The sequence below is a fragment of the Carcharodon carcharias genome, chromosome 2 (assembly GCF_017639515.1).
Source record: "Carcharodon carcharias isolate sCarCar2 chromosome 2, sCarCar2.pri, whole genome shotgun sequence".
Classification (NCBI taxonomy): domain Eukaryota; kingdom Metazoa; phylum Chordata; class Chondrichthyes; order Lamniformes; family Lamnidae; genus Carcharodon; species Carcharodon carcharias.
Window position 1 is genome coordinate 62,714,706 of NC_054468.1, and position 18,011 is coordinate 62,732,716.

At 44.0% G+C, this 18,011-nt stretch overlaps 1 protein-coding gene across 1 annotated transcript in view; it reads left to right on the forward strand.

Annotated features, from left to right (window-relative positions):
* Positions 1–18,011, forward strand: part of ppm1lb (protein phosphatase, Mg2+/Mn2+ dependent, 1Lb) — a 177,428-nt gene that overhangs the window by 112,762 nt on the left and 46,655 nt on the right. The window contains exon 2 of the mRNA XM_041182763.1: positions 10,633–10,807. Coding sequence (XP_041038697.1) covers positions 10,633–10,807 — 175 coding nt within the window. The remainder of the gene's footprint in view (positions 1–10,632; positions 10,808–18,011) is intronic.

Consider the following 18,011-nt stretch of genomic DNA (forward strand, 5'->3'; position numbering starts at 1 on the left):
TGTTTTAATATTGGTACAGCCAATAACCTTTTAAAGACTAATCAATACTCCCGGAGGCGTGGAGGTGATTGAACATCACAGCTCTCGTTTGTCCTACTGCAGTAACAGAAATAACAAAAAATGGACTCTGCAATCCCACAATGCACTGGCCTGCAAAGCACGGCAAGCCAAACAATTCATTCAATAGATATCACTAACCATAACCCCTTGACACTCAATGGCATTAATATAATTGATAACCCCACCATCAAAACCCTGGAGGTTACCATAGACCAGAAACTGAACTGGACTAGCCATATAAGTACTGTGGCTACAAGAACAGGACAGAGGCTAGGAATCCTGCGGTGAGTAACTCGCCGCTTAACTCCCCAAAGCATGCCCACGATCTACAAGGCACAAGTCAGGAGTGTGACAGAATACTCTCCACTTGCCTGGATGAATGCAGCTCTAACAACACTCAAGAAGCTTGACACCATCCAGGACAAAGCAACCCGCTTGAATGGCACCCCATCCACAAACATTCATTCCCTCCACCACTGATGCACAGCGGCAGCAGTGTACTCCATCTACAAGATGCACTGCAGGAATACAACAAGCCTCATTAGACAGCACCATCCAAATCTTTGACTAGAAGGACAAGGGCAGCAGATGCATGGGAGCACCACCACCTGAAAGTTCCCCTCCAAGCCACTCACCATCCTGATTTGAAAATATATCGCCAGTTCTTCATTGTCTCTGTGTCAAAATCCTGGAACTCCCTAATAGCACTGTGGGTGTACCTGCATCACATGGACTGCAACGGTTCAAGAAGGCAGTTCACCACCACCTTCTCAAGGGCAATTCCCAATTAGGAATGGGCACTAAATGTTGGCCGAGCCAATGATGCCCACATCCCATGAATGAATAAAAAAAAGTTGGTGGCGTGAAGCTGCTGTGGTCCATGCAGTTAAAAATACTCATAAAGTGCTGATAGTTAGCGTTCCAGAACTTTGACCTGGTAACGATGAAGGAATGGTGATAAATTTCAATGTCAGGATGGTATGTGACATGGAGGGGAACATGGGGGAGAATTTTCTCCCCGTCGGGCGGGCTGCGCGCTGCCATTTTACATGGGCGGGCCAATTAAGGCCTGCCCAGCGTGACATGCACCCTGTGCAGTTGGTGGGGGAGAGGGAGAGCTGGGGCCTGTGCCTTTTCGTGAAAGAACGCAGAAATCTCCCTAAGGCATGGAGCTGCCTCAGGGAGATTACTTTGATCTTGAACAATTGAAATAAAGAAAAAAAATATTCAGACATGTCCCCTCATGTGACAGTGTTACATGAGCTGGGATATGTCAATGAATTTTAATGAAAATTTTTATTTAATTTATAAAGCCTTCATGAAACCTCATCCCATCCGTGAATGAGGTTTCATGACAAGTGTGAAAACTGCCTGGGCTCTTCACCTGCCCAACAATCTTAAGGTTGGACGGGCAGCTCTGTTAATTATTTTCACGTGGTTGTTAAGTGGCCTTAATAGGTCTTTGACAGTTCAGCGGGCACGCAGCCGACTCCTGTGTGCGCCTGCTGAACTGAAGATCGAAATGACGCGCGGTGACGTCGGGACGCATGCCCTATGTCACCGCGCATCGTTTTACGCTTTGGCTTGGAAGGGGTGGTATTCTCTTGCGCTTGCTATCCTTACCCTTCCGGGTGGTAGAGTTAGCAAGCTTGGGAGGCCCTGTCAATGAAGACTTGGCAAGCTGCTATAGTGCATCTTGTAGATGAAGCATACTGCTGCCACAGTGCACTAGTAATAGAGGAATGAATGTTTAAGGTTGAGGATGAGGTGCTAATTAAGCAGACTACCTTGTCCTAGATGGTGTCAAGTGTCCTGAGTGTTGTTGGAGCTGCCCTCATCTTGGCAAGTAAACAGTATTCACACTTTAGACTTGTGCCTTGTAAGTGATGGAAAAGCCATGAGGAGTTAGGGTATTAGTCACTCAAAGCAGAATACCCAACTTCTTATATTCTCTTGTGGTCACAGTATTTATCTTGCTGGTCCAGTTAATTTTCTGGCCAATTGTAACCTCCATGAGGTTCATTGGGTTTGAATATGTATGGAAAGTGATTAAACTTTCTCTCTTGTTTGAAGATGATCATTGCCTGGCACATGTATGGCGTGGAAGTTATTAGCCACTTAACAGCCCAAGACTGGATTTTTTTCCAGGTCCTACTACATTAGCATGGATTGCTACATTACCAGTCACTGCAATCATTGGCAAACATTTCCAATTCTGACCTTATGATGGAAGGAAGATCAAGGCATGAAGCAGCTGAAGATGATTGGGATTAGGACACTCCCCTGAGAAATCCCTGAAGGATCTTGTATGTTTAAAAACCAAGAGCAATGTTTATTAATACTTTCAGTCTTTATTAGGAGGCAGTAGCATTCTTCAGCAAATCATTGGCAATTATTTGTCTTTTTGAAGGTTCATCGTTTCTGGTTACCTCTTTAATGAGCAATATTTGGATTATAATATCTCAAGCTATCTTGCTAATCACTCCAAAAGTCCCTCCAACTGAACTTTAAAGGATCCATTAAACCCTGCGTTAAATAACAAAAAAGTAATCAAAGCTTTCACTCCATAAGCAGGCGTTAGAGAAAAGACTGGTAGCACATGATAAATAACAGAGTAGAAGTTTCAAAAAGGTGTAAAGAACCGCCAATGATTTATGATGTGCTGCTACCCTTAGAACACAAAGCATTAACATAATCAGCACTTGGTTTTTAACTTTCCCAAATGACCTTCACATTCGAGAATGTTATCATTAAATTGCTGATCAAAAAAATTTTGATTTTGAGTTATCTGAAAATCAGAGAAATTTCAATGGTCTTTTTGGACATTTTCCACATCTCTTCAGTTCTCATGCTATGAATTTAAAAGCATAAACCTATTATAAGAATACATACAGGATCATTGTCACTATCAGAAGGTACTGCCAGAAATTATAATGATGATAGAGTGGATTAATTGTGGCAGCCTGCACCTGATAAATTGACTTCCTTCTTCCTTCTAATGCTTTACCTTCTAGACTGCCTAGGAATGGTGGACTATTCATAGTGCTCATAATTAAACTGACATCTGATTTAACGCGACTGGACTTGATTCAAAGGTGTTTAAAAAAGGAATTGGTGTCAAACTAAATGGCAAAACTATATTCCTTGTTCTATGATCATCAATTTTAACCTTATTAAAAGCACTAGAAAATATCTGTACAACTTTGTTTTGAGTATAAGGTTCTTCCACAGTGCCATATGGTACATATGAACAAATTGATATTTAAAAACTAGAATGTGCAAATACTATCAGTGTCTAAGTTGTCAAGCATGAAAGCAGCATGAAGGTCACTGGCAACAAGCCAAAGAATTAATCACAAAATCTAATAGTGCACTAAAAATGAATCACAAATTAAAATAGCCCATATGGCAACTCATAAAAGATTCATAATTGATTGATGTTCATCCTGGTCTATACAAGGTTAGATTTTTGTAAGATATGAAAATTCAATCCCTCCACTGTTTTAGTGCATTCACTGCTTTGAGTTGTTGTCAAATAGGTGCAGTCTCTATTTGCATTTTTGAAAACCCACTTTTGTTCAGGTAAAATATTGGTAACTTACTATTCCCTCAAACCAGTAATTGATTCTCTATTAATTTGTTTACTAGCACCCTCATTTATGAATATTCAAAACGATTTCTTTATAATACATGCATTTTCTTACGATATTCTGTACCTCATATCTCTTTCCTATTGTCATGATCAACCTACCCTTTTCTTTTTAATAGTTAGCTGATTTATTAAATGCCCTTTAAATTTTTTTGCAGCTGCCCAGGCATGTAACTTATGGGGCCTGACTTGTGCATGGCCTGCCAGAGAAGGCCATGCACCTTAGAGGGAACGTTGGTCAGGATAATAAAACACACTTGTGAGGCTAATTACGACTATATGATATTTAATGTCATCCTCATAATGTTAAAAGTTTAACAGTTACCTCTGTTTCTATTACCTTTATCAAGTAACACTGTAATTATTTCTATTCAAGCCTTCCACTAACAGCATTTCAGCAAATCCTATCTCATTTTGCTGCCCCAGCAGATTGTCAGACATTTCTGTTTTTCTACACATTACCATGTTGTGAACTGCCTCTTGAGTAACCACATTTGGAGATAACCATTATTACCCCATATCTTCTCTTTGCTTTGGATGGCTCATTGTTGCTCAAGCACAGAGGTCACCTGGTTTAAAGACTCAATTTTCCAACACTTAGGCCCAAATTTTCGCAGAAACCAAAGGGCTCTGCGCCTTAGGCAAAATGGCACTGGGGCCTCGAATCCAGAAGTCCCACCCCCGTATCAGGCACCCACCATTTAAGCTGGGGTGGAGAATGGGAACAGGACGTATTTCACACTTACATGGTTCATGGAGGCAATGGCACATTTAAAAGTACATCTGCCTTCACTCAGAAGCAATTTTCGTCACCGAGGTTTCTGAAATGCGACTTGTACGGTTTACAAATTTGAGGAAAAGGTCTAAACCTACCTGAGTTCTTTGGAGAGGTTAGGTCCCATTTGGAGAGATCAGATTCCCTTTTGGGATCTTAAAGAGTAGATGTGAATTGGTGTAAAAGGTGGATAAGGCCTGTGGAAATGTCAGGCTGTCAAGTTATTTAAATCCCAGCTGGATAAATTTTGAATACAAACCAGCCTGCTGCTTTGAAAAAAGTCAGTGCTTATAATTCCAATGGCTGTTTGTTGACATGAGCCTGAGGGTTATCATTGTAGCATCATTACTGCTTGACTGCTTCCATAACCTATCATTATCACAATGGAGGGTCCTGTAAGTTCACAGTTTGATTGACAGGTCCTAGTAGTTATAAAGGGATTAGCTGTCTTTGATGTGGGACTTTGAATGCAAATGTTTGTTTCTACAAGGGATTCAGCACTTGAAAGGATTTAAATGTGTTGAATGGAGTTTTAGCAGTTTTTTTATGTAATGAAGTCTGTAATAGATACTTGGAACTTTATTTTATTTCATCTCAGCATGGCTCCTGAAGTCTGCCCAAAGTAGATACTGGATGAATTGGCATGGAGGGTGTAAGGGCAAAGAGTGGTGGATGGGTGCCATGGGTTGGCATAAGTTGGCAAGAAGCTTTTATAATGTTTATAAGGGACCATGGTGATGAGTGGGGGTCATTAGTTGATATGATTTGGCACCAGGTTGGCATAGGGACTATAAGGGGACATGGAGGTGGGTAGAGGGGCATATGTTGGCATGGATGGGGCTTGGGGGGTGTGAGGAATGAGGGCTGTTTTGTGGTTTACTATTTTTATTTCAACAGGGACGAAGTGCCAGAGCACTGAGATGGACCTTTTAAACTGCCTGCCTCAGCACTTGGCAGCCCCTGTGGCTGCTTCCACGCTGTTTCCAGGGGTGGTGCGCCCCAACTCCAGTATGCACCCACCTCCATGGAGCAAAAATCTAGTGGTTCGGGCTTGTGGATCCAGGAAATTTTCCAACTCTGCACAGCTGACTCGGGTGCAAAAATTCGGAACTTAGTGCATAAATGCTGCACCTGAAAACACTGAGGATCCATGGGCCCACACATCACTCTACAATGCAGTCATGGCCAGAAACTTCTGCTTGGTATGCCGACGCGTAAAACGATGTGTAGTGATGTCGGACGTGTGTCCTGACGTCGTCGTGCATCATTCAATTCTTCAGTTAGGTGGGCGCACACCGGAGTCAGCTGTGCACACACTGAACTGTCAAAGGTCTGTTAAGGCCATTAATGAATTAATTAAAGTACTTGCCAGGGCTGCCCGTCCAACCTTAAGGTTGGCGGGCAGGTGAAGAGCCCAGGCAGCCTTCACATTTTTCATGGAACCTCATCCACGGGCGGGATTAGGTTTCATGAAGGGTTTATTAATTAAATAAAATGTTTTATCAAAATTCATAAACATGTCCCAGCTCATGTGACAATGTCACATGAGGAGACATGTCTGAGTAATTTTATTTTTTCTTCTTTCCATTGTTTTATTGTGAAATTAATCTCCCTGAGGCACGGAGATTTCTGCGCTCTTTGGCGCATATGCGCTGAAGAGCACAGCCCCAACTTTCCCTCCTCCACCCCCATCTACAGAGGGAGCGCTCAGCACTTCTGGGTGCGCATCACACAGGATGGGTCTTAATTGGCCCGCCCAAGTAAAATGGCAGCGCGCAGCCAATCACAGGCGGCGATTGGCTCCGTGCCTGCTCCCGACCAGCCCGCCTGATGGGGAGAAAATTCTTCCCCATGTGTTTAACTTGAAAATATATACACTGTTGGTAAACATCTTCTGTTCAACTGCACTTCTGAGGCAAATTTGGGCAGCATTTTGGCTACTCGCTACTGAGCTCAACTTTCTACTATCTTATACAATAGCCAATCGCAAAACGGCTAACCATTCATCCTGCTTAACAGCTAATCACAACATTTACTTCCCTACTTAATGAACCAAGCTCAAACCATCTACAGTTAAAGCACCAAATAAAGGGGTTTAAGCAATTCATAGTTTCAACAGCTAAGATTAAATGAATTAAAGTGTATTTGAACCAAAAATGCAGTAAAATATGAAAACATCATTCGTTATGTGCTTAATGATCACACTGTGATTAAACAGATATTTTTGGTGTTACAGCCACATAAGGAGGGGTAAAAATGACCTCCCTCGTTTACCACTCCAAGTTTGACTGTAACAGGGTATTTGGTGAATTTAGAAGGATGAAGATATTTACTCACTGACTGTGCTTGACCATTTATGTGCTGATTGCAAAGAAACTAGTCTGACAAGCTCTTAAGTTTAAAACAAAAATGGATTAGTTATTAATGAGTTAAAAACCCACCCAGGTAAAGATATTTTCAAAATTAATAAGGTAAAACCAGGTCTCAACCCACAGACACACACACAGACACATGCAAAATTTACAAACTATACAGGAGATAGTTACTGCCTTACCCAAATTAAAGTTCAATGCTAAAAGGTGAAAAAAATGGAGAGCTCACTGCTTATGAGTCCTTGGCTACAACAGATTCTTCTCCATGGTTGTCTTGAGATTTCAGGAGTTGAAGGTCATGTAAAACTACAATTGCCGGAGACAATTTATTTTTAAAATGTAAGCTGTCTTTTCTGGAAGTTGATGCTTTTCCCACCAGAGCTTCCTTTTGATGAAAATTCTCTATCTCTGTGCTGGATTTTAAACTGGAATCGAGGTAGGATCTTAACTTGAGAGAGAAGAGAAGGCAGCTTGTTACTACTTCATTGGCAGCTTTTCCAGATTCCTGTTTTAGCAGTATGCACGCTGTATTCAAAAGAAATTTCAAAAATGGTTGCTCCAGTCACATGACCCCTGCCCTCATAATGATTTCAGAAGGTATTTGTTTAGCTGATGTCTGAACCGACTGTGGCTATTGCTCCTCCTATAATGTCCCAACCATTAGCTTCTAAATGATTCATTATCCATCTTGATGAGATAGGAAAAACATCTTTCCACATAGCCTTTGCCCTAGTAGACTTTCTGTCTCTACTTGAGAGGTAGCCTTATGAGGTCCAGTACAGTTTTCAACAAATCACATCAAGTGTGAAGTTCCAGAGAAGGATGCTGTGGCATGTCTGAATTGTAATTCACATTGGAACTTTCCAGAAACTGGTCAATTTACAATACCTGATTTGTCGCAACCATCTTAAGTCAGTGTCTTTCTTTGCTTTTAAAATGTCCTTTTTAAACAGTTCAATATATATGCTTGATAAGCTAGAGAAATTACAGATTGATATCACTCATGCACAAGTCATATAATCATGACAGTTGGTCTTTCACATTGTCCTGACCTCTTGCTGCTCAATTGTAATATTTGTTTTTGCCATTACCTGACCTTCAGAACTCAGAAAAATACTGGCAGATTCTTAGACATGGAAGATTCTTTAATGATTGTACCTGCAAGTATTAGGCAAATTCACAGTTGCCTTCAGAAATGCCACTGGCAAACTGAAGTTACACTTGAGTTGAGTTCAGTTCTTTCTGGAAAATTGGGGCTCTGGCAGTCACGGACTATAGTTTTGACTTTCAACCATAGTGAACAGTTTAACGTTCAGCCATGGAAGTGAAGAATGTCCTATGTTTTTGCAGGGTTGTTGGATGCCTTTGATTGCTAAATGGTTAGTTCAGGAGAGAAAAGACAGACATAAAGCACCTCCCTCTGTGTCAAACATGGCACCTGCCACCTGAGGTGGAATTACAATAACTGCTCCCTCTGGCCAAAGGATGCTGTGGATAGATAACAGCTCCTGAGGCTGCTACAAAGGACAAATCATGAAAAATTAAAAATGGATCCATTGAATTTCAAAATAATAACATCCAAAACTCACAGCTATGAAGCTAATTTAAAATGTGTCTCTTTTGTACTGTGCACTTATATTATAGAGAATGGCAAATATATATTGCAACTTATTGAAACATTCTGGACAATTCAGATAATGTCCTACTGTAAATCTGATGCATTAGAAGCAGGGCTGAGTGAATAGGATTGAGATTGGCTGTTTCCATGAAACAAAACCCCATGTGGTGTTATTTTTCTCATCTTTAAACTGGCCTTTACTTTTAGAAATCCACTTCAATGCTGTTTCATCTTTTCTCTCTCTAGTGGGGTTAGTTAGCCACAAAAAACAAGAAAACCGACAAAATACAGCTAACTGTTTCAGTACTGCACAAATAGTTGGAACATATTTCTGCCACTGGAATAGCTTTTATCTCTAAAATCATAAACAACATCAAACAGACTATCAAAGATCAAGCTTAATCCGATACAATTTAGCTAAAGGAGAAAACAAAATTTAATCTAATTAATCCCCCTTAAAAGAGTAAGGCAAATCTCTGTGTGTTTGGTGCAGATAACTCAAGGAGGCCAAGTTTGCTGTCGTATGATGCACTCTCATCCTCCAGCTGCATCCATCTCGTGTCGCTCTCAGTGCCCTCTTGAAACTCAAGCCCATTAGTTCCATGATGTTATCCCTCCATCTGGTCTGCCTATCTATACCACGTTTTCCCTCTACTATTCCTTCCAGCTTCATCTTTTCTATACTATTGCTTCATGCCACATGCCCAAAGCAGTTCAGAGAAGGTTTACTAGGATAGTACCAGGAATGGGCAGATTGAATTATGAGGAAAGGTTGGACAGGTTAGGCTTGTATCCGCTGGAGTTTAGAAGGGTAAGAGCTGACTTGATCAAAGCCTTTAAGTTTCTGAGAGGTCTTGACGGAGTGAATTTGGAGAGGATCTTACCTCTTGTGGGGTAACCTAGAACTAGGGGTCACTGTTTAAAAATAAGGGGTCACTCATTTAAGACAAAGACGAGGAGAATTTTTTTCTCTGAGGGTCATGAGTCTTTGGAATTCTCTTCCTCAAAAGGCAGTGGAAGCAGAGTCTTCAAATTTTTTTAAGGCAGAACGAGATAGATTCTTGATTAACAAGGGGTGGAAGGTTATCAGGGTTAGGAGGGAGGTTACAATCAGATCAGCCATGGTCTTATTGAATGGCGGAGCATGCTTGAAGGGCTCAGTGGCCTACTCATGCTCCTTGTTCATATGTTTCTATTTCAACTTTTGCCTGTCCACCACTGATAACAATTTGCCTGTGTTGTCAACTGCCACCTGTTATAATGACCACTCATTCGTACATCTATCAGTCCATTTCACCGTGAGCATCTTTTGGGGATATCAAAGTTCAAAAGAACTGATCTTTTTCCTATCTATCTTCTTTGTGGTCCAACATTCTGCACCTTGAATGGCAAATCTTTAAGATGCTTAAGCTTAATAATTTTTCTCATAGATTTATCTTTCCAAACATTAGTTAGTGGAGTCATAGTTTGTTTGGTCATTCCATTCTGCATCATATTCCTTTACTGTTATTCAGTTGATCATTCAAATTGCTGCCCAGGTAGGTAAAGTTGGTGACTACTTCTATGTCCTCACTGTTGACTTATTTTTTTTCCTTATTCTGTGCCTCTTTTTCAACTCTCATCATTTTGGTCTTTTTAACAGTTAGTTTCAGGCCTTTGTTTTTTTCAAATTTTATAGGCAAACCTAAGCCATATTTATATCATAAAGTATATTTTACAATTTTAGGAAACAATTTAGATCCCCTATTTCTTACATATTATGGTTCTCTTTCCCATTCTTTCCATTAACGTGCACAGTGGAATAGATTGATCACGTACCCTTTATTGTGATTGTTTTCAGTAGTTCTAGTTAGAAATATTTGATGTGTCACAAGGGAGAGAATTTCAGGTTCAGATGCATTTTCTGAAATCCTCCAAAATTTTGAAAATCCTGATCTTAGCTCCATGGGCAAGAGATGGAATTTTCATCAGTACCACATTTTAAAACACCTCTGTTTAAGTTGACAGCCAACAATGTGACATAAATAGATTCAATGACAATGAGAATAGTTGAATTCCTACTATATATATATATATATATGTTTCTATATTCTGTAACAAAACTGTCATGAGTATTTGGTTGACATTCCTTTGAGCACTTCTATCTTTTTCTGTGCAGTCTGCTGCAGAATATGTGAAGATACACTTGCCTGAGGCTCTGAAGCAACATCTACAAGACTATGAAAAAGATAAGGAAAATAGTGTGTTATCACATCAAACAATCCTGGAACAGCAGATTCTTGCAATAGACCGTAAAGTGCTTGAAAAACTCTCTGCCGCCTATGACGAGGCAGGTAAGTGTCATTGGAAAATTTCCAACAACTTTCGGGCAAGCTTTAATCATTTTAATAAATTGACATAAATTGAATGCTTCTGAAAGCTGTATTATCACTAAAAATCTTTACACCTAATCAATGTGACCATGTACATTACAGACTCTAAGGGTAATGCTCATAAAGCCATTTGTGCACAGAGCCATGAACTTCAAAGTGAACTTAATGTTCATCACAGTGGATTAATTTCCACTACAAGTAGCTGTTGGTCTGAACAGCTGTTGTGTAATATAACGACTGCAGATACCGTTAAGCTAAATGGCCTAGCTCACTTTCCTAAGTCAAAACCAAAAATTGCAAGTTGAACGGCTATTAGCTTATGACTGACTGATTGATCTTTTACTTTTATTTTGTTACTGACTTTCTCGTGTCACTTCATCGCCAGATGAGTTGACTCCTTGCTATGGTTTGATTCCACAGTTGTTGAATGTGAATCTTAGCAGTGCAGTGTGTCTTGTTCACTAATCATCCAACTAGGAAGAACATCATGAGAGAGCTCAAACTCATCCTTCTTCACTATCCAAACTAAAGGGAATTCCATTCCTTGCCAGAAGTTTGCTGCCCATCATAATGGTTAGGGCTGTTCAGTAAACAGCCAAGGTATGCATCTGATACTGCTGTTAGGCCCATTGCATCTGCAAATGAAGGAGTTAATGCATGTTTAAGCCCCTTTGCCAGATTGCATGCTGCAGTCAGTCACAGTACATTGTTGTGACCTGTTTGTTCAGGCATTCAGCAGTCATACAACTGATCCTGAAAGGAATGAATAGAGGCTACAAGAAAGCTAAGCTGTAATTTTTTTGACTTCCATTAATATGAAGCCAAGAGGAACAGGAGTGCTCCAGCCAACTCCAGATTTAAAGCACAAGCAGTTGCTGGTAACTGCTCGTGCCACTCCCAATTCTGTTCCCCCTACCTGGCTCTCCTGAGTTTCATGGACGGCCTCAGCACCAGCATATCTTGCTGACCCCTTTCCCACCCCCTTTCTCTACCAGAACCAGCAAGCTGCCTCTGGAGCTGTAAATTCAAAGAAAGGAATTTTCATTTATATAGTGCCTTTCACAACATCAGAATTTCCCAAAGTACTTTACACCAGTTAAAGAATGGTACTTGCAGTTCAGTCGTGCAGTCTTAATGAGGCTGGTGAACCATTTTGCGATAGTCCTGCTGCCAGACACATAAGGTGCTTCTGCTGCATTGCACTGGGATTTTAGGCCAATTGCAAAGGCCTAAAGGGTTAAATTATAAAGATAGGATTCGAGGTCTATGAAGCAGTTGAGTTGAGAAACTGATGACGTATGAACTGACTGAACAGTAGAATAGGGGTTGAATGGCCTAATCCTATTTGCACATTTTCCTTCTTCATAAATTAGGATGACAAAACAAATTACATTTTTCATTTAGGATTAATTTCAGCTTTGTAGTTTGGTCTCAAAACTAGTCCCATAGGGTTAAAGTTGATCTGATGCTCTTATACTTAAATGTTTGAGACCTTAATTAGAATGGGTGGATTTTTAGGGCAGAACTTGCCATGCCCATTGCCATCGGGCATCATGGCAGGTGTGAGTGGACATTATGGCGGGAAGGCCAAAAATCAGTTTCACAACATCGTGAAATCAGTTTGCAATCATCCACTCCGCACATTGGGAACTTCATCGTAATATATCTGCACATCATTATAAGCCCAACTCGCCAGAATCATCCCCCCTGCTGGATCATCCGGGCACAACATGTTTCACAACTGTACATAAGTGAAGTGCACCTGGCGAGCTCACTTCGCTCGGGACTTTGAGGTTTGTTTGCCTACCTTGCTTTGGGCAGCACCCACGGTCATTAACGCCAACTTTACAGAGAGCGCCACATCACTTTTAGGGGGGCTCATGGACAGGTCTCTACCTACCAGACCAGCCATATGGTGGGGTTGGCTTCTCAATGGCTGCAAGGCTAGGGCTTGCTTTGGGAAGGGGGAGAAGTGGCCTAAGGCAGGGGAAGAGGCTGCGGGGCTAGGGCATTACTGGGGAAGGTGGGTATCCCAGGGTTTGTGTGGGGCACAAGTTGATCTGTGCAAGTGGCCTCAAGATGGTGAGGGCTGAGGAGGCAGCCTCCAGAGGAGATGAGTCCAGATGGTGATGTGAGGGTATGTGTGTGAGAGAGTGAGTGGTGATGTCCCTTGAGCTGACAGTGAGTGAGATGCCAGTGAATGTGTGATGCGTTTGTGACTGTGAGAGTTTAGAGTCATGACCTGGTTGACTTACCCTGGCGACACGGCTGAGATCATTCATCCTCTTTCTGCACTGGATGGTGAACCTAATCTGTGCAGAATTGGCACTGACCACCACTGCCAACACCTCCCAAGCCAGAGTGGTGACACTGATGGTCCTCCTGCAGCCAAAGCAGGGGTAGAGGACATCATGGCAGGCTACAGCAGTGTCAAGAAGGTGTTACAGGGCTGCATCATTGAATCGGGGTCCACAGCCTTAGGACTGCAATCTTCTTGCATTTCAGGGCCATGTCTTCTGTGCAAAAATTCTGGGCTGGAAGTACTGCGAGGTGTGCGTGCGGCTGCACATTTAAATATGGCATCCAGCATGAGGAAGCAGCAAGGTGACGGCATGGCGGGTGAATCAGAGGCTGCCTGCCAGCGAAACAACATGTTTCCCAGGAATGCATGATTAATGAGGCGTGATTGGGATGATACAGCATGAAAACCAGCCATTGTGGCCAGTGGGTAAAACGTCCTTTTTCCCACCTGCTAGTGCACTTAGTGCCAACCTGGGAAGATTCTGCCCTTAGGATTTTTAGTATTGCCTGATGTGGAGGACGGTGCCATTTTGTGCACCCTGTATTGCTTTTGACTCACTTACTGCACTTTCCATGGTCGGCGCTATCTGTAACGCCATCTTGAAATCCAAATTCACTTCGTACAATAATCCTTTATGAATAGAATCCTCTTTGACACCACACACTAAACGATCTCTGAGCATGTCATTCAGAGTCGTGCCTAACTCTCAATGTTCCTTCAGCTGCTCCAAATTTACCACATAGCATACAATTGTCTCACCTGTGGCTATATTTCTTGAATTAAACCTGAACCTCTGCATCGTGACTGAAGACTTCACGCAAGTGACCCTTCACAAGGTCCGCCAATTCGTTGAAATTCTTTGAATCTGGGGCATGGGTGCCATCAAACTTCGAATCAGACTATAGGTTTTACTCCCAAAAGTACTCAAGAGGATCCTCGCCTCTTCTCTTCCCCTGCAATCTTGTTCGCTTGAAAAAATAACATGAGGCATTCTATGTATTGAAACGAATCATCTGTAGGTGGTTCAAAATGATCAATTCTCCCAAATTGTGGCATTTTGAGAGGGGATAACTTCTCCAATTCTAACGGAGCTTGCTACTTACAATCACTGGACGAGCCACAGTGCCGATTTCTTTCTAACTTGATTTCCTCTATTCAACCCTATTTTATCCTCATCGCCAGTTTGTTGTAGGGTGACTGAGTTGTACTATTAATGATAGAGTTGATCAGGAGGCACTTTTTGGGTGGAAACATTAAGGGCAGAATTTTCCCGTTGATGTGACATTGGGCGAGCGCTCTGATGTCACTGCGCACCATTACGATATTTTGTTGGGCGGGCGCACAATGATGTCTGATGCGCACCCACCATTAATTAAAGGGCCACTTAAGGCCATTGACTCACCAATCGATGCCGATTTTTCAGTGCCTGTGCAATCTTCGGGTTGGCGCACGGGCGCAACAGGCAGGCAGGTAGGACACATTTGTATAAACCTCATCCACGGGCAGGATAAGAGGGCTCACTGAGGTCACAAGTGTGCACTGTCAAGTAGTTATTTTTCAAAGTTATTGAAACTTGCCTCTGTGATCTGCAGTACTTCAAAACGCATACCAGCTGCTTTGTCTGGACTCTTAACCTTCAGGTCAGCGCTCTGCAGTGAGGAATCTTTTCTGGGCCTGCAGGTTTCAGGAAGCCTTTCCTTAGCCTGGGAATGGGAGCTGAACTGTCCACTGGAGACAGCTCCTCTGAGGAGGAAGAGAGGGCTAAAAGGGGAAGGAGGCCAGGAGTGCAAATTCAGCCTCCAGGGGAGCCACCTTTGGGAGGACAGGCTCAGGCACAAGGGGTGCAGGGCCAAGAGGTGGAGCAAGGTGGAAGGGGCCGCAGAAGACGCCACTATCCTGCTGCCAGGGTATACAAGCAGCAAAGCAGCAACCTTATTATGTCTGAGGTGCAGTGCCAAAGGAGGCTTCATCTCTCAAGGGAGACAGTCAACTATATCTGTCAGATGATAGGGCCTGAGATCTCTGGTAACTGTGGGTGGACACCCCATGCCAGTGGCTCTGAAGGTCACAGCTGCCCTGAACTTCTATGCCTCTGGCTCCTTCCAGGGCTCGGGTGATCTATGCGGTGTTTCCCAATCAGCTGTCCACGCTTGTGTCAAGCAACAGACGCCCTGTTCAGCCATGCATTGACCTTCATCACCTTCCGCCGGGACCAGGCAAGCCAGGCACAGCAAGCCGGAGGCTTCATGGCCATTGCTGGCTTCCCTCGTGTCCAGGGTGCAATAGACTGTACACACGTGGCCATCAAGGCGCCAGCAGGTGAGCCCGGTGCCTTCATCAACAGGAAGGGTTTCCACTCCATGAAAGTGTAGATAGTGTGTGATCACAGGATGCAGATTTTACAAATCTGTGTAAGGTACCCCAGCAGCTCCCACGACGCCTACATCCTCAGAAACTCCCAGATGCCAGGGCTCTTCAGTGCTCCAGCCTGGCTTGATGGATGGCTGCTGGAAGACAAGGGCTATCCCCTCAGGAGGTAGCTCATCACACCTCTCCACCATCCAAGAACAGAAGCTGAGCACGATAGGAGCCACGCCTCCACAAGGGCTGTGGTGGAGAGAGCCATCGGTCTTCTCAAGATGCACTTCCAATGCCTGGACTGCTCAGGGGGCGCACTCCAGTACCCCCCAGATCATGTGTTGCTGTTAGTGGTTGCATGCTGCGGTCTCCACAATCTGGCGCTGGAAAGGGAGTACACAGTGGACGATGAAGACGTCGACGCAGTGGCTGCGGCTGCACACGATGAGTCCAGCAGTGAGTCCGAGGATGAGCACACACAGGGAAATGTTGAGGGGGGTTGACGCTGACCCGGGCGTACTCCAGGGAGGCAGGGACACCCGGTAGGCTTTAATCCAATGAACCTTCAGCTAGCACACCACAGATGGACCTCCAGGACAAGCCTCGGCTATAGGCTCCATACTCGACACCTAAGTGCAAAGTCTGCCAGGTTGGCAACAGTAACTAAGGGCCTTATTAATAAAATTGAATGTCCAACAAAGCACTCATTACATTTTTGGAAACCATCCATATGCAGAAGAAAAGAAGCACCCTTAGCCATGGTGACATATCTGAATTTAATATGTCAAGCAAACAAACTTATGCAAAAAAAAAAAGACAATAGTGTTACAGATCAGAACAAATCATAAGGAGCTCATCCCGGGCCAACAAAAAAGCACCAGTGAAAAACCCATGGTGTGCTTAAGATGCCTTATGTTTTCGTTTCCGGGTGCTGCAACTTGGTGCTGCTCCATCACTTGGAGTGGCATCTGAGACAGCCTGCTGACTCTGCTATCCTGTTGGCCTCGATGACCTTGGCAGTGGTCCTCTGGCCCGTGGAGCCTGTGCTGCCAGTTCCACAGTTGGCATCTCCCCAGTCATCGCAGCCTCACCAGATGCAACAGTCACTGGGAGAGGAGCGAAGAAGCTGCTGCCCTCATCCGGAGCGCCCTGAGAGGTGCCCGCAGAGACGACAGGCAGCTGCTGCGTCGACATGAGATCGCTTTGGACCTCCTTGTTCACCGTGGATAGATGGGCACCGAGCTGGGAAACTTGATGCCCACACCATCTCCCACACCAGCAATGACCAGCTGAGGTCAATGATGATATGAGGGCTGGCTGGTCACAGTGCATCCCAGGAAGCCCTGACAGCTCTCCTGGAGGATCCTCTCCATGAGAGTTGGCACTCTCTCCATGGAGGACACATGGCGCTCGGACATGTGGTTCACTGCTTCAGCAATCGTCAAAGTAGACTCCTCCACCACGGAGACCAAGCCAAGCGGAGCCTCATGTATCTCCCCCAGATGCTCCCGCACCCCGGCCGTATTTCCTGCCCCTGCTGCGTCGTGGACAACTCCAGAGGCACATCATCAGCCACCGACTGAGCATGTGCCTGGTCCCCTGCAGACCTTCAACTGCTGGCGCCATGAGCACACTCTTTCTCTGCCAACTCCTCCAGTGACTGTGAAGTGCCCTCACCACTGTGCCCCGAGACACTAGCCGATGTTTGAATTCCCACCAAGGTGCTAGTATTTGCACTGGTGCCTGCCTCGCAGAGATTGTGTGATGCTGGTGAGACTCAGGCCCCTCAGGTGTGAGAGGGGGCCTCTGCTGCTCCTCCTCCCAACCCTGCTCCGCTGATGCTGAAAGGAAGAACAAGGACAGTGGATCGGTTAACGTGGAGACAGTGACAAAGTGCATCCCTGTCTCTGGATCATTATGCGCTCATCCTTCCGTAAGCCATGGTCAAGTCATGATGCAAAATTAAATCAATTAACATTCAGCAGTGCCAAGGCTGTTGGGAGAACAATGCTGACCTCACTGTTGGGCATAAATACCTGGCTGTGGCACCCCAGCCTCACTGATGCCAGTGGACCTGGGTACTTGGCGCCTCTCCAAATCCAGGGCCTCCTGCTCAAACCGGCTAAGAATAGCGATCTGCGCCTGGCCACCACCAGTCCTCACACGCTCTGCCGCGTTGTGAGCATTCTTTTCCTGAAAATGAAAGACGAGCATTGATTAGTGTAAATTGCACGTGGACTTGCTTCATGCACGGCCCACCTCAACCAGAGTGGGACATATCAGGGCTCCAGTGCCTCTTCACCCCACTGCTGCCGAACACACACAAAGATAAAAACAAAAACCTACGGATGCTGGAAATCCAAAACAAAAACAGAATTACCTGGAAAAACTCAGCAGATCTGGCAGCATCGTCTGTTGAAGGGTCATGAGGACTCGAAACGTCAACTCTTTTCTTCTCCGCCGATGCTGCCAGACCTGCTGAGTTTTTCCAGGTAATTCTGTTTT